Source organism: Rhynchophorus ferrugineus, unplaced genomic scaffold, assembly GCF_030347505.1.
Source record: "Rhynchophorus ferrugineus isolate W39M unplaced genomic scaffold, kcgeb_rfMv2 rfM1, whole genome shotgun sequence".
Taxonomy (NCBI): Eukaryota; Metazoa; Arthropoda; class Insecta; order Coleoptera; family Curculionidae; genus Rhynchophorus; species Rhynchophorus ferrugineus.
In genome coordinates this window covers 38,852,007-38,879,983 of record NW_027472580.1, presented here as the reverse complement: position 1 = coordinate 38,879,983, position 27,977 = coordinate 38,852,007, and the positions used below count along the sequence as shown (strand labels likewise).

Below are 27,977 nucleotides of genomic sequence, written 5' to 3'. Positions count from 1 at the left end.
TTTTTTTCTAGTTTCCAAGATGCTGAAAGCGACAGTAACATTGAAGTAGAAACGACTGAGGAAGCTAACAATAACAGCATGTACCAACAAAACTTAGAAACCTTTCCCGATAACGGAGTACTCAACTAGGTTACAAAGAAAAACCTGTGCGAAATACTGTTGTCTATTTCCAGAAGCTTTATCTAGAGCACATGTACCTTAGCTCGTTGTCTAGCAACATTTCTTCAGTGTATTTGTTTACGTCTTCGAAATGTTAGCCCTTTCGGGTGGCGTCTTTTACTTTCTTTAGGTTGTGAATTATATTTAAAGTATACATCTGTCATCCGATGTGACAAATCTCTTATGGTATTCTATATGTCTTCAAAACATTCCTCACTCTTGAATTTGTTATCGAAAAGACCATTCCATTTTATCGATAGTTAGTAGGTAATAAGTAGGTCAATTTAGATATATATATATACGTATATATATATAGAAAGAGAGGAAAATACTATGTATTAATGAATCAAATATGACATATATATTTTTTGAAGATAGAATATGCCCAAGCCCAATATAAAATATTAATTATTTAACAGGGTATATATGTATGAATACGACAAAAACAACCGCTTATGTACAATCATAATTGTTAAAATTTAAGGTTATAACGATATATATATATTTCGTGGCTTGGTTTATAAATTACCAATTTAGTAGTAATGAATATACATATATATAATACAGGATCGATAGTTAACAAATATGCCATAACCAAATTTATAATAATCAACAAGGTCCGCAGTTGATGTTATAAATGTAAAAGGAGATATTGCTTCCTACACTTGTTACTATTGAGCTTGTACTTCACATTATTAAAGCCCTTATAACGCATTATGTATGTGTGCTTCCTATACAGTTTCGAAAATGGTTTGTTCATCTGGTTTTTGGCTCGAAGTACTTATTAATAGTGCAATAATGTACATCATTAACTTAAAATGTAATGTACAATTTTAAAAACACATTACCTAATAACCAGATGGCGCAACTTATATCAAAGAATGCTTAAAATTGTTGACTAGGTTATGTATAAATGTATAAAAAGAATATATCCTTAAATGGTGTTTTCTATGGACCAGAAAAGTCATATCGCACAATATATTGAACGGTCACCTTGCCAAAAAATATACTGAGTAAAGTCTGACATAGTTGCAGGACAGTAGAGCTTAGATAAATTATATTTTACTAATTTTTTATGCTTCTCTTGTACAGAAAAGTATATTTTTAAAACCCTTACCAACATCAACAAACTTTACGTTTAAACAGAGTCCATATGGCATAAACTAAGTCATTTTTATAAAATGTAAGTTACATACACTTTGTACATAAATATATTAAATTTTATTAATGTCCTATGATTTGCGTTTTGTTAGAAAAATTTAAAAAGTTGGAAAAAAAACAAAATTTTTATTTATTTATTTTTATATATATATGTTATATCGCTTTTTGTTTTATGTTTATTTCGGTGCAGTTACAAGAGAGATTGTTAGAAACCAAAATACCGATTATATAACGTAAATTTGTATATAGACGTGGTTATATGCGGTATTTGTTTTAAGTAAAAATTAAAATAATTACGTTTTAGTTAGTAGTGACAAAAATGTATTTTAACGAGACATACCTAGTGAAGTTACCTGAAATGAAAAGTTGTAGGGTATCTTACGAATACTCAAATTCTAGCTCAACTTTAACTACGTATAGTAACAATATGTACCAAAAGATGATCAAAACGTTAATATTGTCTAAAAACAACGCAATTATGTCTTCTCTTATCGTTCGCTAGAAGAAATCTTCAGCATGTTTATTCAAAATCACCCTTGAAGACAATATCATAAATTATACGAAAACAACTTGTATATGTCCTTAGTACAATTAAGCTTAGAATAAAACAAAACAACGTCAAATCGCGAGTGCAAGAAATGTAAACGTTGTCAATTTTAAACAAGTCCTAAAAAAGCACTCAACAAATCGCACTTCAATTTTATGTTGGTAATATTCGGTGAAAAGTAATCTTTTGGTATGTTGGATAATAGTTCGAGATGAATCTTGGAAAGTTCCAAACAAAAATGTGATAGTAGTAAAAACTTTGAGAAGTTTTTTAGTTGATAAATTATATAAAGTATATATTTTATGACGTGTCTATTGCAGTTAAGCATTGTATTCTTATATTCAAAATATTATTGAAAATGTATACATTATATATTAATTACGGTAGAAAAGAAAAACTGTTAATGAATTCTTTTAAATTTGATGTATAAGATTATCTACTTAATAAATATAAAATTGTGAAATTGTTAGTAGCAAAGAACTTATTGTTTGATTTCAAAAAAGTCCCTTCACCATTTGTTCGAAAATGTTTTATTTGCTGTCTAGGAAAGCATATGAATGAAACTAATGATATGAATTAATATGAATCTTAAATAAAAAAACTAAAATGCCTGTAAACATTTCATAATTAATATTTTAGGCACATTAAATAAAGATTAAAAATATATTTGTTCTTTATACTAGTTTAATAATTCTTTTAAAAACAAAAAAAAGATTATTTTCTAATATAAAATAATATCCATATTTTTAAAGGTTTCCCACCTTAACCTTTCTTTCCCTTTCATTTGTATTATATTAGTCAAAATTATTAGCTGTATCAGTAAAAAAATTCAAGTGTGTGATTACCATTCAATTTTAAATTAGTCAAAGTTGAATAATATTATATGTTTGAGATATTAACTATTTAATTATATATACAAAACTTGCTATGTTCTATAGCGACAATTAATGATTAACTGGCTAAACCTGATTAACTGATAATCAAATAAGAAGTGCTTTAAAATTGGATAATTTCTCTCATATACATTGACTAAGGCTCATTTTCTTAATGTTATTTGTATTTTACAAAAACTATGTTAGGTAAAAACAATAAAAAAATTGTAATATTTGAAAAAATTAATAAACGATTATACAGACAAAAAATAAAACGAATTACGGCCAGGATTGAGAAATACACCAGGACTAGCCGTCGTTCTAATCAATTTCAGGTTTCATTAGTAAATGCATTTCGTAACAAAGCTGTAATGCACTATTACAAGTAATAAATACATTAATCTGTGCATAAAGAGTTAAAATGAATCTTTTTATTTCTCATATGTGGGTAAGTTTTTGGTCACATCTGTAACAAGGCAAGATAAGCAGTAGATTAACCAAAGCTATAGAAGACAAATGAGCTATTTCTAAAAGTAAGATACCAGAATATTACATAATACGATAAAATATTTAAAATAAATAAATTTACTGACAGAAAAAATATGTCAGCTATTCTTTTAAAAATTGAATAGTGAAATAAATAAGTAAAAAATGATGCAAATTTAATTAAAAATGTATCTAAAGAAATTATTCTTTTATCGAATAAGCCTCGTTTCTTATTAAATTTATTGTTTTTTAATATACATTTTAGGTGAAAAATATTATAAAAAATAAAAATGATATTAATACATAAAAAGAAATTATGAATTATTAACAGTAATTATGTAAATATTTTAAACCGCTTGTAAATATAAAGATGTTTAACCTTTTATCAATCATTTTAGTTACTTATTTTATAGATCTGAGTTTTGAGAAGACAATAGTTCATTTAATGATTATAAATATATTACTTTAATATACTTTCCATATTATAAAAAAGAAAGTGCCTCATTGTGTCCATTATTATTTTAATTAATATGCAAATATTTATTACTTCATTAATATCCCATGTTTACAATTATAACATAAAAGTGAATAAAAATATTACTCATGATACTTTTGTTATAATGTTTGGTGATACTTTGATTATTAAAACTTAATGGAGATTAGATTTAATTAAAGGCCATTTAAAAAAGGTTCGTGTTAGATCATGAGATAATTTGCATATATCTTAATACAGAGTAATTTGTTAGTGTAATTAATATATTGACTTATATTTAAAATATTGCCAAAACAGAAAAAAAAACAACAACTTTATTGTAACTTGTATAAAATCGCAAAAATTACATACAATACATAACATACATAACAATACTACATACATAACAAAAAACTGTATCACCTTACATGTTCTATTTGTTGAATTCAAAAGCATTTTCATCATCAGTTTTTAATACAGAATATACTGTGTAAGGCCTTTTCAATAGTTGGTGTACACCATGGTCACATTTTATTTTGATATTGTGCTTTTTATGATGTAGCATTTTCTGAACAAAAAATCTAAAAATTTGTGGTATTATGTGATATTTATAGATATAAACAATAATTAAAATATTGCTGACCTATTAAGTTCATGTACATGTGGATGATTTAAATATTCTTCAATATCCATCCACTTACATTCAGCTATTTCCTTCTCACATTTTTGTATGTCTTGGCTCAGAGCCTTCAAATTCATCACCACATATATATCAGTACAACCAAACATTTGTTGATGGGTCTGTCTTAAAGTAAGCAATGAATCAAACTCAGCCTGTATACCAGTCTCTTCAGCAACTTCCCTGATTGCAGCATCAACTAAATTTTCACCTAAAATATCAAAAGTTATATATTAGTAGTATATAACTTATATATTGATTAATTAAAAATAATAATGTTTAGTTAGAGGCTGAAAATAATGTAAAGTACTTACCTGGTTCAACATACCCCCCCGGCAATTTCCACATTGGAGCTGTGTAAAAATATTTTTCTTTTACTACTAACACTTGGTCACTTTCATTTAGAACCACTGCTCCTACACCTACCATAGTATGAGCATAACTAGGAACATTATCTGATTCATGCTGTGGTAACCAATAGTAAAGCATAACATATTCCTTCTTGGCATGATGGTAAGAAAATCCATTCTATGGCAAATATTAAATTTAATTGATAATTAATTGAATTATCCTTTTATGTACCTTGACTAAAATGGGAACCCAGTCACATTGATTTAAATGTACTTTAAACCATACACCTCGTTTTCCATCATTTTTCCAAGTATCCATAGAATCTGAAAATATATACTCATCATTTATATGAGATCAAATCGAACATAAATAAGCATATTATTATACTCATACTTTACTTTTAAGCTTATCAGTAAACTCCTCTACACTGCAAGACTCTTCTTCAGAAAATACAGTTATTCCTTGATACCTATCTGTTTTTCCTTGGAAAATACTTTGCTTGATTATAGTAGAACTCATTCTTAAAGTAAATTGGATGGGATATCTTAAACATATTTCAATATTTAAATTATCACAAATATTACGTAATCCTTTACCTCTGACTATGTAATTTTTTTACATATTTCTTTCCACTAAAGTACCTTTTATAAATTACATTGTATGAAGCTTGTAAAAGTTTTAAAGGACATAATTTATTCTTACCTATAAATAAAATATTTAATGTAGAAATCATTAAAATTACTATCTATTTAATTATCATCATTTAAAATCTAATTTGACAACTATTTTGAACATTTTAAAATATTTGATTTGTTTTGGGTATTATAACCAAACTTTTTAAAATGTATGTTCTTAAACCATGTATTGCAAAATCGAAAACCCTCGATAAATATAGTCATTAATTTAGAGTAATAACAATTTTTACATATAACTATGATTTAAATAATGACTTATTCTATTTAGTGTCAACTAGATCACTCCAAAAAAAGCCAAAATGATATTATAATAAAAAGGCCTAAGGCGTATCGATTTGAGATTAAGAAATTATTAAAATGATTTTAAGAAAGATTTTTTATTTAAATAATTTTTAATACAAATATTGTTATTGATATACATTATGGGCTAGTCTTATTTATTACAATTAATTTACAAATACTAATTGTTTTATAAACTATGTAGAACTTAACTCTTTAGGCCAAAAAAATACTTCTAAATAATTACACTTGGATTTATATTTACACAGTTTAACAAAATATTTTATTATCATGTAACCCTACATACAGTTTGCCTTACATTGATGTTGCCTAATATTGTATTGAATGAAAGTCAAAGAATTTAAATATTGTATTTTAAAATTTCAATACATAACATAAGGCAGGTGTACACAATTTAAAAATGTTCTTTGTACATTGCTGATTACGAAGAATAATTTTGTACGAGTTGCTTAACATTAATAGTGCTATAAACATATATTCCCTTTGGATCACAGTTAATTATCTTTTATTATCTTCCAATGAGTATACAAAGTTTATCAACAATCTTTGATCGGGATTTTAAGCTTCTTTCCATCAATTTTATTGATTTAAATTCTTTCCACTTTAGGTATATCCTGTTTCTCTTAGGAACCCAGTTTGAATGACCAAATAAGGCATCTTTAAGCTGAAATTATCAGAAAATAGAAAAATATAATTAATGACTTTGCTATAGTTACATTTGAGTCTGTTATCTTTGTTTTACGCATATATTTAAAGTATTCATAAATTAACCATATTATAGGCTGTATTACACCAGCAGCAAATAATATCCACCCCCAACCTAAAAATATATAAAACAGAGTTAAATTGCTCTAAAACTAATGATGTTACTGACTTATTATGTTAAGAGGATATGGCTTGCTCTCATAAGTTAGTGGCTCAAATGTAATAATGAAATAAATAAATACAATACTAAATATAATAGGTATCACAACAGCCCAGCATAGTCGCCAATAGATTCCAGGTTTTCTACCAGTCATAAACGCAATATCCAAGGATATATTTTCTAGACCTAAAATAATATGGAAAATTATAACGATTAAAAAACTATTAAAAGTTATTAAAAAACTGCTGAACATAATCAATGAATTGACAGGTCAAATGAAAAGTCCCCGGCTTACCATAGTAAAACACATTTTTATCGCAATTTTTTTTAATTCAACATAATTCACTTCAAGGTTGATACAATGATTATAGTGACCCTCCAACTTTTCGATACCATTTTTGCAGTATGATTTGTACATTGCCTCAAAATAGGCTTCAGCTTCGGCGGTCACCTGTTCATTCGACGAAAATTTCTTCCCAGCGAGCATTCTTTTGAGATCTGAGAACAGGAGATAGTCGCTGGGGCCCAGATCTGGAGAAAACGGTGGATGAGAAAGCAATTGGAAGCCCAATTCATGGATTTTTGCCATCGTTTTCACTGACTTCAAACGGTCCAATAACACTATGTAATAGTCGCTGTTGATGTTTTCCTTTTTCAAGATAGTCAATGAAATTTATTGTATACGCATCCCAAAATACATATGCCATAACCTTGCCAGCCGACTGTTGCTGTTTTTCCACGCTTTGGTTCATCGTGTGCAGTCCACTCGGATGACTGTCGATTGGACTTCGTGAAATGTGGAAAGTGATATGATTGAGGCATGTTTCATCCATTGTCACATATCGACGCAAAAACTCGGGTTTATTACCCTTGATCGTCTTCAAACACTGCTCTGAATCATCAACTCGATGTTGTTTTTGGCCAAAAGTGAGCTCGGGCGGCACCCACTTTGCACAGAGCTTCCTCATATCTAACTATTCGTGAATGATATGATGTACACGTTCAGCTGATATCTTTCATGATATTCATATTTTACGTTCTTATCTTCAGAGTATCTGCTATTTCACTCAATTTCAATTTACGGTCATTCAAAATCATTCTGTGGATTTCTTAAATGTTTTTGTCGGTAATAACTTCATTTGGGCATCGACTGCTTTCAACGTCTTCGGTGCTCATTTCATCACGTCTAAACTTAGCATACCAATCCTTGATGGTTGATTTTCCTGGGGCAGTGTCCGGAAACTCGGCATCAAGCCTAATTTTTGCTTCAACTGTATTTTTTTGCTTCAAAAAGCAATTCGTGAAATTCCTTTTTATCCATTTTTTCACAATAGCAAAAGTTGCTTCACTCAAAATGTTATAATTCACAAACTAATGATCCGACAGCTGTCAAATTTATACACGCATCTTTTGAGGGTTAGGGCTAACTAAAAACATATGGATTTAATTCTAGTAGCGCCATCTATGTCTCAGGCCGGTGCCATTTCAATTTACCTGTTTGGTTATTATAAAATATTCGATACTTACCGTACCAGTATATTATCAGAATTACTTCACAAATGTTTAAGACATAATATATTAAGGTACCACCAAAGAAATCTATCATAGTAAAAATCCATTGGCCACCCTAAGAAAGCTTTGGTATAATAATGTTTTAAACGATTTAATTATTCTTACTGGAGTTATATAAACCAAACTAATGATAAAACCCCCTAGAGCTGTTCCTAAGGAAACTTGCCACATTTTTAACTTGGGGAATGCATCCATTATAACAGTAAATGCGCAGGATTGAAGAGATACCAGGCTTCCCACTCCAAGTACGAACAACATCAGGAAAAAGAGTATAGCGAATAACTGGAAAAAGTAGAAGATAATAAAGCATTTTTTTTAAATATCTACTCACCCATGGAACAAAATCAAACCGAGCTATGGCTTCCGGATATGAAATAAATGCCAGACCAGTCCCACCTGATTTTATAACGTCTGGTACATCGAGTTGCATCTTTACAGCCAGATTTCCTAAAATTCCAAATATGATGGTCCCCGCCAAAAGTGATGTACATGTATCCAGTGTTGTGACAACCATTGCATCCCTTGGAATATTTAATTTTATTATTTATATACCAATTATTATTATTTGATTACCTGTAAACATTATGCTTGAAATTGTTGTATGATGCATACATTGATATGGATCCGAAACCGATATTTAATGAGAAGAAACATTGGGTAACTGCAGCGTACCATACCTGAGAGATATATGTCTCATTTATAATCATTACGAAAATGTAATTATCTAATTCTTTATAAGTTAATGGAGCTATTAAAAAATCAAGTATTCTTGAACATTCTCAGTTTTCAAAACTTTCCAAAGCCAGAACTCACTCCACATCAAACACGTTCTTCCATACACCATTATGATTGAGTTAGGACGAGAAGGCGTCCTCTTCTTAAGCTTTTTGAATTTTCATTTGTGTGATTTTCATAAACAATTGATAGTAGAATTATACTTCGACAGTTTTTACAAAGTTTACTTTCGCCTTTTTACATTATAGGAACAATTATTGCTTTTTTCCACGCTGATGGTAGTTTTTTATTCGCTAAATTGATGTTAGCAACATGTGAAACCGTTGAAACAATTTTTTCCTATCTGCTTGGATAATTTGTCTCGTCTCTTGAATGACTCTAGCGGTCTTACCTCGTTTTATGTTTTTATTGCCTTTCGTAAATCTTCTATCGTTCGCTCGTCATCAGGAAATGGAGTTTCTGGAATGTAAAAAACTGGCGAAGTTTCTAAAGCATGTGATGGGCCGTGATTGTAAAACTGCATAACGAATACCCTCCATTGTTCGAGACGCTCATAGTATAACTTTACAAAGGAATCATCTCCTTTTTCAAATTTGTCGTTAGTAGATTTACTGTTATCGCTCTTAAGCGTCTGGGACATCGTCCGAAATTCACGTTTCGATGTAATTACTTTCAAATCAGTAAAGTTATCTTTCTAGCTTTAGTTTATTGAAATTACTGATTATATGAAGTAAAGGATAGTTAAATATTATGAAATATGCATCTGTGTTGCTCTCTGTTTGAAAAAGTTATCCAACGAAATTTTTAAATTGAATACATTTTCAAAGTACTTCAATAGTTGTAAAGATTTTCAAAAATGTGTGGCCAGTAATGAAATATTTTTGACTAAATTGTTTTCATATAGTAATATATTTAAGTTAGTTAAGGGTTTTTTTTTATGAAAAATTGTATATAGGATCAGATATGTGACATTTTGTCGTCATTGTAGAGGACACTTTCTTAAGAAATATAAATTATTTCACAATTAAAAGTCAAAAACCCATATTACTTTTTCATAAACTTAATAAGGAAAAATGTTTATGTTACCTTTGCATTCAAGAGCATCTCCCACTTGGGTTTAATGAAGTAGTAAATGCCGGTACTAGCTCCATCTAACGTCACTGCACGTATTAACAGTGATATCAGGATGAGGTACGGGAACAGAGCTAGGAAGTAGGCGGCTTTTCCGGAACTTAAAACCCCTTTGGCGCATATGGCAAATGTTATCATCCAAGAAACGAACAGGCATATTGTCAATCGCCATTCTGGAGCTCCTATTCCATCTGTTATATCTTGTAATTCTTTAAGGATCTCCACTCTTAAAAAAGTTTTATTATTGTTTAATTATACGTGTTTTATTGACACAAAAATGTTGAGTTGAGTTGAAATACATACACTTTTTACGACTTGAGAGCCAAGGACATCGGAAATTGTTTTTTAATATCTTCTATGTATTAATTAGCTTAACGAAAATTTTGTCTCTCTTTTAGGCGAAAATGGAGACACCTGGAGGTGTGAAATTGGGCACGGATGGCAAGTTTATATCGAGGAAGAACTTTTAGGGTTAAAATGCTAGTGTAATATGCGTTACAAATAAATAAATTCCAATAAAACTAAAAACGAAATCAAGCAATCAGGAAGAGTTGTCAAGATCTATGATACAAAATATATAAACAATTATTTTAGGCAACCAGCAGGTAGCAATACAGGAGTTTAGATCGCCTATAATAATGTACTAGGATCAAATTTCGCTGGTGTTAAAGGTCATTTAAACAGGTTTATAATATAAAATAAAGGATAATGTTCGTAAAATTAAGGGACTGTCTGAAGTCGCTAAATAACACAACTGTCTTGGGGCAAGTATAAAATAAATAAATTAACCTTATACGGTTGATTATTCGTCCTTTCTGTATAAATGTTTCTGTATTTTTCTGTATGTTTACGTATAAATCAACTAGCGGTTTATCTGGACTGAACCTATAGTTTAACATGGGCTGTGAACCAACTTTAGAAATCATTCAAGAAGACATCCGGTCGTATCCAGCCTGGTTACTGGTGTGACTGAGATCATTTTCCTTGACGGATTTTAACACTCTTACCTAGGACAATTACGAATATTAAACAATCACAAACATACAGTTACGACATGCCCCAGCATGATTCGGACCCGCCGCTATCGCAACCGTAGGAGCAGTCCTATCGCCTTTACCACTGCGTCACCAAGCCGGCTAATTTGACTTTTGAAAGGATAATAAAACGTAAAGTGAGTGTGTTAAAACATTATTAAGTGAAATTGTTTAATTTTAAGCAGTGTTTTCTTCGGTTATTCCCGTATTAATGCAACTATAAAAGAGTTATGGCAAGTTTGGATAAAAAACGATTAAGAATACTATGATCATGTAAAATTATATGTATGTTTTTTTCGTAGAGAGCACTTATTAATGTGTCTTCTCTATCGGAAGGTATATACAGATGTGAAAGAGAAACCTAACATATGCGAAAATATCATCTCAACATAGATTAATATAATTCGAGAATAACATGAATCATCTGTCTGGATGTCTGGTGAATAGAGAACATTTAAGAAAAATTGTTTTTGCTTAAGAACTGATTTCTTGAGTCTCAATTGAAGATGGAGTACTGAAGACATAGTTGTATGAAGACTAGAGGTAATTTTAAGAGTTTATTAAGATTGTTCTGTAAATTTAAAATATATGTTTGAACTTTGTTTCAATTATTTTGATTATTTACTTTATATACCTGAGTTTTGAAAAAAACATTAATTAATTTAATTATTTTAAATAGATTGTTATAATTTTCAGTGGTATGGTAGTTTAAACGTATTGATATTTTGTTGATTATTGATATTCAATGAAAATTGGATTTAGTTATATAATAGTATTTTAATATACAGATATTTGTTATTTTAATTAATGTTATTGTTAATATTAAAATAATGTTACTCCGTTATGTGAGAAACATGATTAATTTAATAAATTGTGGTCTAATTTCTATAACAAGGCGATTCTTAATCTTGATTAAATTCTTTCAGTGTGAAAAAAGGAAGTGATTTTTGTATCGGATTGTAAATATGTGTAAAAATATATCTACAAATATAACAAGCGTAATACCTTGAGCCCGGGGAAACATCAATATTATTTAAAAATCTAAGAGATACGTATGTGATGAAATCAGAAGGAAGATATTATGATCTGATAAAATAAAATAAATCTTTAACATATATTGTGACATTCCTCACTAAATATCGCCACTGTTAAATATCGTCACTCTTTTTCTGTCTCCTGTTTATCAAATGATTCTTTATAACCTTGATCCATGTCCTTTCGAGCTGCTTACTGCGTTTCCTTTTAAAACTCTTTTTGTTTAACACTTATTTAGACTTTAATTTTTTATTATCATTATTATGTATATATTTTCTGACAGACGTGTTTAAACTATTCTCGCCTTTTAATCGAATAACTTAATTTCCAATATGATCTCAGAACAATTCACTTGGTTGAAATCATTTATTACTATGTTTACTATACTTGTTACAGATTTTGCTCGTCTACCCGCAAAATTTTATAGGAATATTTTGTATTGAAGAAAAAACGGGCGGAATATAGTGTGGTGCAAAAGACCCGCTACCATTGAGGCAATTTCCACTGAGTGGCAATAATGGAACGATTATTTTCAATAAATACTGTCACTATTTCTGCTCGTTGTTGTGTCGTATATTTATCCATAATAAAATTTGGACGTCTACACAACACAATGGCTTAAGTTAAACTGAACTAAAGGTCACATAACTAATATGGCGCGCAATCAAAATGGTAGAGGGACTTTTGCCCTACCCTAGACTAGTGAAGTTACTATAAAATCAGTTTTAAGCAGGTTACAAATAGTAAAATAGAAAATATAAGTTGAAGGATTTTTAGTAATCGATAATAAAAACATTTTATTTTAAAATATGAATTTTTGCTATATGGTTTATTTGTTGATCATAAAAATACTACAATTTAATTCCAGTTTTTAATAACATAATCATTATTGCATTATCCCCATTTTTGTATTTATTTCATCATAATATATACAAAGTGTTTCAAATTGTCAAATTCACAAATTGTCTGGAAATTGAATCGCTTTTGAGCATGCCTTTGTAACGGGAGTAAAACAGCAATTTGAGATTGAATTTCGAGGATTCTTTATATTCCCAAATAAATCAAAAAGCTGCAAATTGGTAAAACCTTGAAAAAAACAAGATTCGTCAACCAAGGGAATCGAGAACGACAGAAAATGGAGAGTCTTAATTAATCTGTTAATTACATGATATTAAATTATACTTTACCAGCTATTATCTATTATCAGCTTGTTAAACTAAGTATACCAGCCAGCGCCTTGATTTCATAAACCATGCAGATGAGTGATTCTCAACATCTACCAACGTTTTGCTTTCGACATAATAATTACCTGAAATATAGTTCAGCAGAACTTAATTGATTTCCAGTAAAGTTAAGGTTTTCGCTTGTTAGTTTTGACGGTACACATGTTACATTGCTTTCTTTTATCCAACTAATTTCATACCAGGCTGGATCGCATGAAGCCCATGGTAAATTCCAAGTGAAAGAGTTCACGAAATAAAGTAGAGTTATAGCCATTAAAGAACAATAGTAAGTTGCTACAGATACTGTTGCTAGTAATTGGCCGTAACCAATACCTGAAACATGGATATGAATGATTTAGTTGTGTTAATATAAATGTGCTGTATTAGATGTGTGAGAAAGTAACCTATATTTTTACGAAATAAGTTTCATTGATCTAACTTTTAACAGATGTTACACAAATAAGTAAAAAGACTGTTTGAATTTTGGTACTTAGATTGCTATGCATTTACAAATTAAAAATCAATCTCAGTTCATCAAAATTAAACCTTTTATAGCCCAAAAAGTTAGAAAATGATACATAATAATTGCAACACCTAGAGGATATCGTTGACGTAGTGAAACCTCCCATCTAGCATTCCGAAGTTTATTTAATTGCATTTTATTAAACAACTGTATAATATTAAGTTTGTAACGCTCACTTAATCGCTAATATTTGTAATGCCCTTGAGTTATCACCATTAGTGTCTAATTATTTGTTGTGGAACCCATCTTTCTAATTTATATAAAATAAAAATCATAAAATAAAATAAAAATCTGAATATTCCTAAAAATCGACGAATTCCGAAGTTCGAAGTTCTTCATCATTTTCTTTACATTTAGCCCATTTAAAATAACAGTGAACTCACGTCATCAATATGTTGAATGTATTGCCTGCCGCAATTTGTAAATTCGTTTTAGAATCAGACAATATTTTCCTTCTCATTTTATTCTAGTTAAAAAGAGATACAATGCTGTCTGATAAGTTCGAACATGTAACCGAAACAGCCTGCAAAAGTCGTCCGGCTTTTAAATGTCTGCAAAATTCTTCAATCGTTCGAACGCTTTGCTTGTTTTAATAAATTTCAAATCCCAGTTATTATTATTCTGATTGAAAATGCCGAAGCCAGACAGGAAAGACTGCATTTCTAATCAGTTACTTCGAAAAGGAATGAGATAATGGAGGCCTCTTCTTACTTTTTTAGCAAAATTCAGAAAAAAAAATTAAAAAAAAGTTTTTATTGAACATATTTTTTAGCGTGTTGCAGCTGCACCGAAAATTAGTATGGACGGTCATTGAAATATAAATATCAAACAAATTAAAAATATAATTTTAGATTCGCTGAAAGAAGCCGTCCTTATAACTATACGAATCAAGAACAGCTTGATGTTAACTCTATCAGACATCAAATATATGCAATTTATAAAAATATTAGTGGTTTTTTCCAATATAAACATAATTTAATACAATTATTTCAGAGGAAATTATTAGTCTGAAAAGTATCCACAGAAAAGTTAGAAATATGCTGCTCTTTGAGGGATGTAGAAGATCCTTTCATAAATTTTTGGGTAAAATACGATTTAAAAGGTGTAAAGAAAACCTACGAAGAGGTCTGATGGAACTTCAAGACATTGCTTTTAAAAGAATTTAATATTTAAAAGCTCATAATAAAATCAAGAAGGTCTTATTATTTCTATTTGTGTATTTAGATGAGGCATGGATATTTCAGAATGGGACCAATATACCCAATGGTCACTCAAGGTAAGACGATAATAAAAATAATACCATTATAACACAGATAACAAAAGATAATGGAAAAAGATGATATAAAAGTTACAAAGGAGGAAAAGGTTATAGGAAAAAGTTAAAGGTCATAACGTTTATTAATCATTCATTGCAGATATATTGTTCTTTATGCTGGAAACAGGAATGGTTAATAATATCTTCGGCTTGGACGAACTCGATCCGATACATCCAGAAAGAAATTAACAAATGATGGATTTATGAATAAATGTTACACAGATTGGAAATTAATAGATTAATAGATTCACTGGAATAAAACTTTTTGAATATGCGATTATGATTAAATGCTGACAATTTCCAAGACAGGATGATGAGAGTGGTAACAACTAAAGGGGAATATATAATTATTATACGAAATCTTATATTATACTTGGATTGGTACTCCTATACTGGTACTGTATCGATAACTGTTAGGTAGATTAGGCCTCCTTATAATCAAACACAACTCCAACCTACAAACTATTTTAACTGTGTGCTTCGTTGTAGCTCTAAGTTCTTCGATAATATATGTATTAGATGTACTTTAAGGTTAAAATAAATTATATTTGATGACATCATTATTGTTTAATTTTTTTATTTAGATTATAATTTTGTTGTATGTAGCCTTAATGAACTAAAACTCAGAGTTGGTATCGCAACGTTGTGACGTTTTGACGTCATCAATTCAGATGACGTAAGTTCACTGTTTTATTGAACGGATTATACCTATTATAATCGGTCTATATCCGCACTCGAGGAAATTGTATATCTACTTCTGAAACAATGCAGTGTTGTTGGTATCGCAGAACTTCAAATCAATCAAATATCAAATATAGTGTTTATACTTATTTTTCAGAACGATCTCTGATATGTGCCTTCCATTTAAAAGGTGACACTTACTGTAACAGACATGTCAAAAGCTTTGTAGTTTGCATATTTATCCCTCAACTGTGTACTGATTGTCACATCTTAAACGAATGACTTCATTTCTAATATACGAGAGAATGTAGAATTTGCTCTTTTGAAAACTTCAAGCTTACAGCTGTCAGGCTATAACAGTGTCCAAATTTTGCAGCCAAACAGAAATATTGACAAATTAAGTGTTCGACAGAGTTAGATTTTAGGCTTGTTTTTTTCTCTTTCCTCTTTTATAGATGCAGCATTAGTATATGCCACATGTTCTTCTATTCTGGCTTCTTCGCAAGCTTTTTGATAACTCATTTACATAATTTTCAAAATACCTTCTCCAGCTATTCACTCTGCTTTGCATACTATTGGACATACATTTCAATGAAATATGACAGAAATGTAAACTTTATTTTTTGTAATTAATATTTGGGAAATACCTTCTTCCTTTACATCCACCAAGAAAGCACATGTCTCATAGAAATGTAGGGTTTAGATGTAACAGGTTAATTGAAAAGTCATGACACATAGATGGTACTACTATAATTAAATCCATATGTTTTTTAGTTTTCTCTAACCAACAAAAATGCGTGTATAAATTAAACAGCTGTCGGATCATCAGTTTGTGAATTAGCATTTTGAGTGGAGCATCTTTGTTATTGTGAAAAAAATGGATAAAAAAGAATTTCGCGTGTTGGTAAAATATTGCTTTTTGAGGGGAAAAACTACAGTTGAAGCAAAAAGTTGGTTTCATGCCGAGTTTCCGGACAAGGCCCCAAGAAAATCAACCACCAAGGATTGATATGCTAAGTTTAGATGCGGTGAAATGAGCACCGAAGACGCAATCGATGCCAAATGAGGTTGTTACCGACAAAAACATTTCAAAAATCAACAAAATGATTTTGAATGGTCGTAAATTGAAATTGAATGAGATAGCAGACACTCTAAAAATATTAACTGAACGTGTACATCATATCATTCATGAATATTTGGATATGAGAAAGCTCTGTGCAAAGAGGGTGCCGCGCGAGCTCACTTTTGACCATACACAACGACGAATTGATGATGGAGCAGTATTTGAACATGATAAAGCATAATAAATCGGAGTTTTTGCGTCGATATATGAAAATGGATGAAGCATGTTTCCAACATTTCACTCCGAAGTCCAATCGACAGTCATCCGAGTGGACTGCACATGATGAATCCGCTCCAAAGCGTGGGAAAACGCAACAGTCGGCTGGCAAGGTCATTGTGTCTGTATTTTGGGATGCGCATGAAATAATTTTCGTTGACTACCTTGAAAAAGGAAGGACCATCAACAGCGACTATTACATAGCGTTGTTGGACCGTTTGAAGTGCTGCTTCACCAACCACAATGCAGCGTGTCACAAGTCAGTGAAAACGATGACAAAAATCCATGAATTAGGCTTTGAATTGCTTCTTCATCTACCTTATTTTCCAGATCTGGCCCCCAGCGACTATTTCCTGTTCTCAGATGTCAAACGAATGCTCGCTGGGAAGAAATATTCGTCGAATGAAGAGGTGATCTCCAAAACTGAGTCCTATTTTGAAGCAAAGACTAATTGTACTACAAGAATGGTATCGAAAAATTGGAGGGTCACTATAATCAGTGTATCATCCTTGAAGGGAATTATTTTGAATAAAAATAACTAATTTTGCCAAAAGAATGTGTTTTACTATGCTAGACCGGGGACTTTTCAATTAACCTGTTATATACTAATTATATATTGCGTATTCTAGAGTTGGCAAGCTAGACGTTATATATCTATATCTATACAGAAAGTTGAAGATCGAAAATATGGTATATATAAAAACATTATGATATTAAATATATTTGAAATGTGTGGCATTTTTCATTATAATTTTTAGAGGCGGAGTTCAAAGCAACTTGAAGTTCTGTATGGCTAGTTTATATATTTGATTTTATAATTTTTTACATATTCTTATGATTGAAGGGCAGCTACTTCTTGTTTATCAACCCTATGTATACCGAATACCCTATGTATTTAACATATTCTAAGGTCTACTAGTATCACATTCAAATGTAGTCTGGTAATATAATCGTAGCGACCTTGAGGCATGTCGAATTTTACATAGTGGAATAACGGTCTATAAATTACCCAGAAATATAATCCCAGATGTTGAACACGGGCGGGGTGCCAGCAGCGCAAACTAGAACTCTATAACGAATAGCTGGCAACCCCGAGACGTTTATCTGGGATGTTATTGAAGGGTATTTCCAATCATTCAGTAACCGGCCATCGTTTGGTTTAGACGTGCCACCATCGACTGCCCAAGCTTCGCCTACTGGTAATACCTCTTCCATCCGTTTTATCTATTTTGTATTTTCCACTTTTTTATATTACTTCAATAAATAACGGTCACACAGTGTAAACACCACTGTTTCATTCATTTCGTTTTACCTCCATTCACCGAGCCATATCAACTACCCTAAATAATAATAACCTCAAATAAAACAAATATTAGATAGTAGTGAAAGCTTTCAATTAGTAAATTTCAATAAAAGGTAAATAATTTTTTAATACACATTATTTTCACAAGACACTAGTTAAAAAATGTAGGTTACTTTTTCATATAGCGAACGAATATTGTTCCAAATAATTGCAAAATAAACATCATTAATATGCAACACTATAACAATTAACTGGTTTATAATTTAATTTGCTTGTTATGTTACGAACTCATAAATAACAAGCATATATTAGTTAATTATGATAACAACTTACTATTAGTTACTTCCATGTATTCTGATCAGCGACATCTATTGGTTAAAATGCAAAGTTTAAACAACTGTCATATAACGTTATTAAATGTTAAATGAAATCGTTATGATTAGATTAACTATTTATATAAGCAGTGTTGGTAGTTTTCTACATAAAGTAATAGTTTTCATTTGGTATATACTGACCATAACCATGTAGTGCTCGAAAAATGTAATTTAAATATTAATTGCTTTTGTTGTTTGAAGAAATTTGGAGCCAAAACCCATAAAGCACTTTTAAACATTTGTGATAAAGCTATTTAAACGATTTAATTACTAAATTTATTCAACAATTAAATCAGTAATGATATTGATGTTGATGAAAAAGGATGGCTTGTAGGACCAAAATTGTTCAAACAGTAAAAAGCATATCCCAAACAACATTCAGACTTTTAATAGTTGATGAATTAACTGTTTCTAGATATTTATATAAGTTGGGGAAGAAAAAAAAGTCTACTACATGTATTGAGTGAAAAGGTAATTACAAACCATTGCAACATCACGGTTTCATTGCTTGCTAAGCGAAAAAATGGTTTTCTGTAATAAATTGCTACTGACGATGAAAAGTGAATCTACTTCGACAATTTCAAGTGTAAAAAGATTATGCATATGAGGCCATCAGTAGGGTGGAGTGTATTATGTGTTGTTGAAATTGAATGAAATTGTTATTGCAGTAGATATCTGCATCAACTAAACTAAGTGAATGCCGTGTAGTTGCAAAGAAGGACCAGCAATAGTGACTAAAAAGCGCTACGCCATCCTTTGGCATGACAACTCTCGAGAAAGTGTGAAGGATAGTGTTGCGATGCAATTTTAGTTATTTATATTTAAGGAAGTCGTTTAAATTTAATCTTACGATAATTGTAATATTTTTTGTTTTTATACAGTTCAAGGGTCTAATTTATTAGACCATTTAACTAGTTTTCGTAATATTTATGACATGGGAAAATAATTATTATTTGGGACAAAATAAAATATCGCATGACATCGAATATCTAGTGATAACATGTCAACCAAGAAAGGGCACACATCGTTGTCGAGTGTTTCGGATAATAAGGTTTCAAATACAGAGGCTAGACGAAGCAATACCTTATGACGTCTATAAATATAAACATCAAGAAGATCCGAGATTATGAAATTCTTAAGAATTCCAACCGGAAGAGTCTTTCCCACCTCGATATTTTAAACGAATTGAAGTAGAGAAAAGGGTTACTTGGACCTGATTTGTCCAGCACCACCAAGAACACGAGGGACGAGCTTAAACGACGTTAAAACACGATGCATCGACAATGAGAATTAGAATTGATAAAATAATTTGTAAGAAGATGTAGTGAAGATAGAATTGACACGAAAATGTATCAGAATTACTAGATAGTTACAAGAACTGACAAGAAAGAATTACTGAGGAATTTAACCAGAAGCAGTAACAGTAAAATACCAAAAGACAAAAGAAATATCAGAATCAGTGTGTGTGTATAATAATCAGTTAGGTTCGGTTTTATTTTATTTACAATATTGTTTTCTATTCAACAACTCAACAGATACACTGTTACAGTTTTAATGGAAAATTCTCAAAGTGATCAGAATACATGCAAGTACCTCATAACTGTCATTAGTAATTTTGTGTTGCATATACGATATATATATATATATATATATATATATATATATATATATATAATTATTAATTTTTTTACAATACCATAACATGTTATATATAGTATTTTAGCTATGTCTAAATTCAATAGAAAAGCAGTTATATTTACCTTTTAAACCCAACGCCATACTCTCAAAAATTTTTACATTGCCTCTACTCATAAACTGACCCAAGCAAGCTTCCAGGTAGTACATTGGACGACCCAGAAATATTAACACCAGTATGTATGGTACAAGAAAAGCTCCTCCGCCATTTTCGTAGGCTACAAATGGAAATCTCCATATATTTCCTAAACCAACGTTCATCGATATGCAGGACATCAGAAATTCAATCGGTTTTGACCAGTTGACTCTATCATCTCCATCCTCATCTTGATCATCGCATGTGTCCTAAGAAAAAAAATTATTGTATTTAAATTATATTTACATAATTTACAATTCAAAAAAATTTAAAAAAAAGGTTAAGTTGATTTTTTTAAATGCTATACACTCGTCTCTTTTTGGAGACTTCAAAAAGAGTTCCAAAGTTCCAGTTTGAAAACGCAATAACTTTTGACTTAAAAGAAAGACACTACCTTTCTGCTTAGAGCATTATATGGGCTGTTAACTTTCTAATGCCCTATACCATAGTTTTATTGAATGACTATTGCTAGGGTAATGCGACTTCAAAGTCATCTATTAGAACAACATTACCAAAATTATTGTTAAACCTAAATTACTTGTTCTTAAACCTAATAGAATTATATCAGAATAAAATATTTAATGGAAATATACTAACAGTAAATACATCTGCTATTAGGCAATATTCTTTGAGATTAAGGCATAATCAAAGTTTTATTTTATCAGATTACGAATTCACATGGATTTTTAAATGAAATTATAATATTTGAGGTTTAGAAATTTCAACTAATAGTAACAATGTAATCAGATTTCCTATTTTTAACTTGTTTTCGTCAGTTGGTGCTATATATTTTAAATTATTCCTACATCTGATATCATATTTAAGTTAAGGGCGTATTCTAGTTTAGAGATATGAATTTTAGGTTTTTTTTTCAAGTGAAATAAAAAAACAGACAATATTTTAAAGTAAAAAGTGAAAAAATTGGGAATAATAGAAAATGGCGCGCCCTAGTAGACACGATTTTAATCTTCCTAGTAATCTGAATTCAAAAAAAAATTAATATAGGGAAGTGCTATTATACAAAGTACAAAAATTCAAGCGAATTTCTTTTTGCTAAATTGCGGTTTTTGAAAAGAACGAGAATTTTTTTTGACATCATATAAAAAAATAGTAAAAATCAGTTAAATTTTATTAAACTTTTATTTTGCACGACTGAAGAATGTATAGAGAAAGGTCTCGAAAGAAATAGTTTTAAAAAACGTGCGTTTCATTTTTTTTGCATCCCGTGGTTTACATGCCGTTTCACTAAAATCGTTAAAAGTCTTATAATAATTTAAATTTTGAAAAACCATCTTAAGGGCATATGCTTAAAGTTGACCTTTGAGAAAATGGAAAAAATCTTAACTACTAAGGTTACCCCCTAAGATTACATGTTACGAGCTGGTTTAAATGTCGCGTCATTAAAACATTTATACCACTGAAAATAATTAAAATGTTGTAATATCATTTTAAGGGATTAAGCTTTGAAAATATGAAAGAAATTCGATTTTTTTTAATATTCTATGTTAGAATCAACGCCTTAAGTTAAAGAGGTTTTAAGTTATACAACTAAATATTGAAGGTTTGAGAATAAATGAGCTTTATTCTGAGAAGTTGCTACAATGTATAGGGGTTTTCATTAAGAACGAGTCGAATTCTGTTATGAAATATGTTCAGAATATAACATGGTTCAGTGGTTATCATCATTGCAGGGGTGATAAATACGAACAAATGACACAGCCAGTTCCACACCCGTACCAAAAAGCAACTTTTTGTGGATAGATTTTGACTTGAGTCGTTCTTTTAAGGCACCAGCCTTGCTAAAGTTTATTTCTCTATCAAAATTGATTCAACATTGGATAAAATTCTGGCCTTATAAAACGCTATAAGTAATTTATCGAAAGTGGTAGTCGAAGATAGGAGAGGGCGACTAGGACACTAGTGAATGCGTTAGTTGAGGTAACGTTTTTAATACAGATTATCTATGTGGGCTTTTACAACTTTTATTGCTAAATAAATTGATAGCAGTTTTTTCTTCTATATATATAGTTTGTCGTTAATGCTTGACTAACATATAAATTTCACTTGGTAGTGATTTCCAATGATGATTTGCTTTGAACTTTCAATTCGAATTCTTGATACACTGGGAAATTTATACTACGTTTTTCTTATATTCAACGCCAAATTACCATCCTTTGGAACCATCCCAATCAATTTACGCCATTTAAGTGCGCATTATTATGTGTTTTCTCAAAACAATCGATATTTTACACTTGTAAATTCGTTCAATTAAAAAAATAAATTAAGTTTCGAAAATGAATCTTACTAGCTCGAACAGAGAAAATAAAAAAACGTGTCATGCTAATACAAATCTTACAATACATTTTAAGTTAGATAATTTTACATTACTGAACTAGTGGCGTCTTAACTTTTTGTTGAATGCAAGAGACATATTTGTACAGCTAATAAATATTTTATATAGACGTAGGATATGTCTCTCTGTCATTTACGACATCTTCGTAAGATTAGTTGCAAACTTAATTAAATATTTAATTTTTACAAAACAATGAACTTCCTAGTAACTTACCACTGATAATGTCGCAAGTCATGTTGTTTAATAATATTAAAATATCTGACGTCTCATAATTTTTCATTTTCATTTTATTTTGGTTAATAATAAACATTGACAATTCTCATAGATCTTTATACTTTTATACAAAGCAGAATACGTTATTATTGCATTTAAAGACATAACAGGTCAATTGAAAAATCCCCGGACGGACACTTAGATGGCGCTAGAATTAACTAGAATTAAATCCAAATATTTTTTAGTTAGCCAAAACCCTCAAAAGATGCGTGTATAAATTTGATAGTTGTCGGAATATTAGTTTGTGAATTATAGCATTTTGAGTAAAGTAACATGTTTTTGTGAAAAAAATGGATAAAAAGGAATTTCGCGTGTTAATAAAATATTGCTTTTTGAAGAGAAAAATACAGTTGAAGCAAGAACTTGGCTTGATGCCGTGTTTCCGGATACTGCCACAACCACTGAAAATCAACCATCAAGGATTGGTATGCTAAGTTTAGACGTGGCGAAATGACCACCGAAGACGGTGAACGCCGTGGATGCCCAAAAGAGGTTATTACCTACGGAAACATTCAAAATCCGCAAAATGATTTTCAATGACCGTAAATTGAAACTGAATGAAACAGCAGACACTCTAATTATATCAACTGAACGTGTTGATGATTCGGACCAGTATTTGAAGATGATCAAGCATAATAAACCCGAGTTTTTGCGTCGATATGTGACAATGGATGAAACATAGCTCCATAATTTCACTCCGAAGTCCAATCAACAGTAATCCGAGTGGACTGCACACGATGAACCCGCTGCAAATCGTGGGAAAACGCAACAGTCGGCTGGCAAGGTGATGGCGTCTGTATTTTGGGATGAGAATGGAATAATTTTCATTGACTACCTTGAAAAAGGAAGGACCATCAACAGCGACTGTTATAGCGTTATTGGACCATTTAAAGGACAAAATCGCTGAAAAACCGCCGTATTTAAAGAAAATCGATCGAAAAGAAAAGCTCATCGATGTATGTAAGTTGCAAAAATCATTGTATAAAAATGTTTGTGTGTTAAGACCATTTTTTCATTGAGACAACATTTTCAAGTCTTGCTAAAATGACAAAAACATGAAGAAAGTTATAAACGTAAAAAATAGAAATGTTTAATGGAGCCTAATAATATTTAGTATTGCCAAAGTTCAAAATATAAATAGCAACCCTCGTAGTTATGATAAGTGTAAGCTATTTTCTGTTTTCCCGACAATTACGTAATTAAGATAATTTTATGCAGTAAAATGAATCTGTTTGTTATATTTCAAATAAATAATTGAAGCTTTAAGACGTTTTCATATATACAATGAGTAATATATCTTAGAATAATGACATTGTGATATGCTACGCGTGAATTTTCCAATGTTTTAAAAGATTAGCTGTATATTTAATATAATATTTAATTTTTACAAAACAGTACACTTCCTGGTAGTTTGGCGGTAGCAGCGTATCAAGTCGGGTTATTTAACAACATTAACTCACCTGACGTCTTGCTAATTTTGATTTTGTTTAAAGATAAATATATAGATAATATTGTGTAGCTTTCAAAACCCTATCTAAACACTTCTGACAGCACATTAGTACTTCATGTTAATATTTGTCTGTATATTTCATAATATCACCGCTAATATATGCACATTTTTACTAAATAAACATTCTTTAAAATAAATCTTCATAAATTAGTGATTATAGTTAGGTTCAAGGCAGACACGCTCTATAAGCTATATGTAATAATTGTTAAACGGTATCGCCATATTGCCAAAAAGAAGGGAAACAGTCCTATAAAATGATTGATTAATATTATTATTTATTTTAGTAATATTTCTCAATAAATACGCTTTTGAAGTTAAAAAGGATAATTAGAATACATGCAAGCACCAACTATATTCTACCAAATGCACTACTATAGTTACTTATTGTTACTGATTGTTACACAACACTTAGTAGACATTTAAGTTTCTAATTTATAATCCTACAGATAACTAACTAATTCATATTTTTACAAGTTTTGTTAATTTCGCTATCTCAAATACTGAAATACATGATACTATGTTTGTTCTTACCAAGTTCAAGCATCAGGCTGTATACCAAATTATTACAATTTATCCCAAAAAGTATATCGTTATATGTTACTGTTATTTTCTTTTACATTTTGTTGCAAATAATGTATCTACGTATTTTTCTTTTATTGGTTGATTGTGTATAGAATATAGTTTTCAAAATAAAATTATTTATTTTGTAATTTGTATATAACGAAATTCGCTTTCAATTACTATCTTGAATATTTTCTTCTTGTAGCTTTAAATTCTGCGTTTCAAAAGTTCAATATCCTTTACAAAATAATTTCCTGATATCTTAACATCTTAGCCAATGCTCATCTGACAAATATAATTTTTAATTTCCCATATTTGAACTTTTTGGGTAACTGTTACATTCAGTTTTTTCTTTATACCAAAAGCATTAGTTTTAAAATACCTAAGACATTCAACAAGCTTTAAAAAATTCCTTTTGATTCACTGTTCTTGAATGCAAAGTAATAATTAAGTTTACAAGTAAAATGACAAAATGTGTTGTGTAAACAACAAACATTATAATGGTCACTATCATGATAATATACAAGGTGTTACAACAGTGATTACAATAACATTCGACTATTTATTACGCCAATAACATACTCTTCGAGAGACTGTAAGAAACTATGTTGTTGGAAACTATACGTCCTGAAAAAAGAAATTGTTAACGAAAGGTGATCCTGACAGTGTTAATTATTATTTGGTGATAATGGAAATACATTTACCGCAACGACTCTACGAAAATACTGCTAATACTGAATTTTGCAAGCAGTGAAACCAAAGTTACAGAATCATGTTTGTGTCCGACTATATAATAGACAAAATCGACGATTAAAGTGAGACAATACTGAATATGTTATACTGGGACGATAGACCACTTCAATGGATTGGAATTTCGAAATCATAGTATGAGAATATATTACATATTAGTGAAGCAGAAATAACGTTACGATGGGAAAAGAAAGTGAAATTTGTTGTATCCAAATGACGAGTACTGAAGCTACAGAGTAAAAAACTAGACAAGTGAAAATTGATTTAGAGGTTTAAAGGACAAATCAGATCATTGGATGAGAGTAAAATTTAGTGACCGAGATGAACTGGAACATCAAGATGAGAGATGCTATAGTTAATATGAACGTATGATGGTGAACAAATTGAAGATTGGATTACCACGACGACTATGATGATATCCTGAGGTCGTGAAGGTCATGTTATGTCAAAGGTCGCAAGGCGTTTAGGCTAGGAAAAATAACAACCGAGACCGATACTGCCTGCTTGTTGTTTGAGCCGAGACGTGTGATTTTGGTTACTAGTTACTGAGGTTTTGCATATGAAGATTTGGAGGGCAATGAATGAGACCGATACTGTCTAGTTATTGCACAAGTTGAATCATGGAAAATCTTAGTTCCCATAATCACAAGGAAAATCACAAGACGTTGGGCGAGGAGAATAACAGCCGAGACTGCTTGTTATTTGTGACAAGACTGGTGATGTTGATTATTAGAGTTCGAGAATGAAACATTTAAGAAGAATGAAAATTATAAAATGGAACAACGTGTGATATTCTTGTTCGTTAGTTTGTGACTGTCCGAATTTAGTTTCTAAAGAAATATGTTAAGATATCTGTTGATTCTAAACCTGCGCTGACCCTCCAGTTTGATGTTTTACGAAAAGCCGGAGAAGGAGCGATGTTTGTGGAGTTTGTGATCATTGTTCGAGTTGACGTTTCAAGAGAAAAATATAATGAGACTGAGATTTGTTACGTCGCGGTAAATCTACGTAAAAGTAAAAGTCTCTGTAAAAGAAGATCGATTGTTTGTTAAATTGTGAATACCAAAAAGGTCGAATTGGCATATAGTGAAATGACAAGTTGGAGTAGTTATTTGGCTGATAAGTAATTGGACGAATTCTGGACAAGTGCACTGCGAGACGCTTTTGTTTGTTGACGATCAATAAGTTGAAGGTGTATAAAAAGTATTTTTTACAATAGAGCATTCATAAAAAGCCTCGAAATTAATAAACATTTCTTATGTAATATTTCCACTACATTTAATAAATCATATAATTATTGATATAATAGCATTTGTATCATTAGATAATATTTTATTTCATAAATTACTAAAATAATAAAGTTTGGCTCTATTATTACCTTTTCTTTATCTGCATCTCTGGCGATTTCATCACCAATAAACCCGTTGTTTGTGTGACCATTTTCCTAACGAATAAAAAAACAAATAACTTACGCTGTCATTAAAATATATACGCACATAATTCGACTTACAACTGCCATTATTCATTTATAACATGGACCTTTTCTGTATAGCATCAAATTTGGGTTGGCCTCTATTCGTTAAATTGTACTTAACTATAAAACCCTTCCTGATACTGAAAAGGTATAATGACGGGGAATTTCTAAAATATCCAAACCAAAACAAATCTCAGATAATAAGCTTTTATTACTCGCTATATGGTTAGGCAGGGACGTAACGCTTTTATTGTAACCTTGACTTTGTTTTTATAAATTTATAAATTCATCATGAAAAATATTAATTAAACTGAATTTTTTAATTAAATTGACCTGTTGTTTTTAATTCCCTTTTTTTAACCTCTTGTAATTT

General features: G+C 30.3%; 3 protein-coding genes across 8 annotated transcripts in view; 1 reads left to right on the top strand and 2 right to left on the bottom strand.

Annotated features, from left to right (window-relative positions):
* The window catches only part of LOC143197075 (uncharacterized), a 90,875-nt gene extending 88,528 nt beyond the window's left edge, over positions 1-2,347 (top strand). For all 3 annotated transcript variants that reach the window (XM_076405229.1, XM_076405247.1, XM_076405239.1), the window contains one exon: positions 12-2,347. In XM_076405229.1, coding sequence (XP_076261344.1) covers positions 12-129 — 118 coding nt within the window. In that variant the 3' untranslated portion in view covers positions 130-2,347. The remainder of the gene's footprint in view (positions 1-11) is intronic.
* Positions 2,348-4,018: 1,671 nt separating this feature from the next.
* On the bottom strand, positions 4,019-5,557 carry LOC143197070 (uncharacterized). Of its 4 annotated transcripts, XM_076405203.1 has the most exons (7): positions 5,430-5,557; positions 5,324-5,368; positions 5,126-5,271; positions 4,959-5,050; positions 4,691-4,904; positions 4,341-4,587; positions 4,019-4,278 (listed from the first exon to the last, which is right to left on the bottom strand). In XM_076405203.1, exons 3-7 carry the CDS (start codon positions 5,244-5,246, stop codon positions 4,131-4,133), a joined length of 822 nt encoding a protein of 273 aa, XP_076261318.1. In that variant the 5' UTR covers positions 5,247-5,271; positions 5,324-5,368; positions 5,430-5,557; the 3' UTR covers positions 4,019-4,130. The 4 variants fall into 4 exon arrangements, with proteins under 4 accessions (XP_076261318.1, XP_076261329.1, XP_076261308.1 ...); XM_076405214.1 differs by lacking the exon at positions 5,324-5,368 and having other exon boundaries at positions 5,430-5,541; XM_076405193.1 differs by having other exon boundaries at positions 4,019-4,265; positions 5,324-5,538.
* Positions 5,558-6,058: 501 nt separating this feature from the next.
* Positions 6,059-27,774, bottom strand: LOC143197066 (sodium-dependent nutrient amino acid transporter 1). The gene is made up of 12 exons (XM_076405167.1): positions 27,641-27,774; positions 27,509-27,574; positions 20,613-20,892; positions 13,404-13,650; positions 9,981-10,251; positions 8,733-8,836; positions 8,491-8,680; positions 8,265-8,441; positions 8,115-8,214; positions 6,597-6,773; positions 6,439-6,542; positions 6,059-6,386 (listed from the first exon to the last, which is right to left on the bottom strand). Exons 1-12 carry the CDS (start codon positions 27,647-27,649, stop codon positions 6,231-6,233), a joined length of 1,881 nt encoding a protein of 626 aa, XP_076261282.1. The 5' UTR covers positions 27,650-27,774; the 3' UTR covers positions 6,059-6,230.
* Positions 27,775-27,977: the final 203 nt, after the last annotated feature.

Excerpts from the sequence above, each read along its gene's own strand:
- LOC143197070 (XM_076405183.1), bottom strand. The coding sequence starts at position 5,460 with ATGATTTCTACATTAAATATTTTATTTATAGGTAAGAATAAATTATGT. Across the intron at positions 5,272-5,323 it reads AAAAAATTACATAGTCAGAG|ATATCCCATCCAATTTACTT; the intron begins GTAAAGGATTAC and ends AATATGTTTAAG. Across the intron at positions 4,905-4,958 it reads GGGTTCCCATTTTAGTCAAG|AATGGATTTTCTTACCATCA; the intron begins GTACATAAAAGG and ends TATTTGCCATAG.
- LOC143197066 (XM_076405167.1), bottom strand. Across the intron at positions 8,215-8,264 it reads GTTTGGTTTATATAACTCCA|GGTGGCCAATGGATTTTTAC; the intron begins GTAAGAATAATT and ends AAGCTTTCTTAG. Across the intron at positions 6,774-8,114 it reads TCTGATAATATACTGGTACG|GTCTAGAAAATATATCCTTG; the intron begins GTAAGTATCGAA and ends ATATTATTTTAG.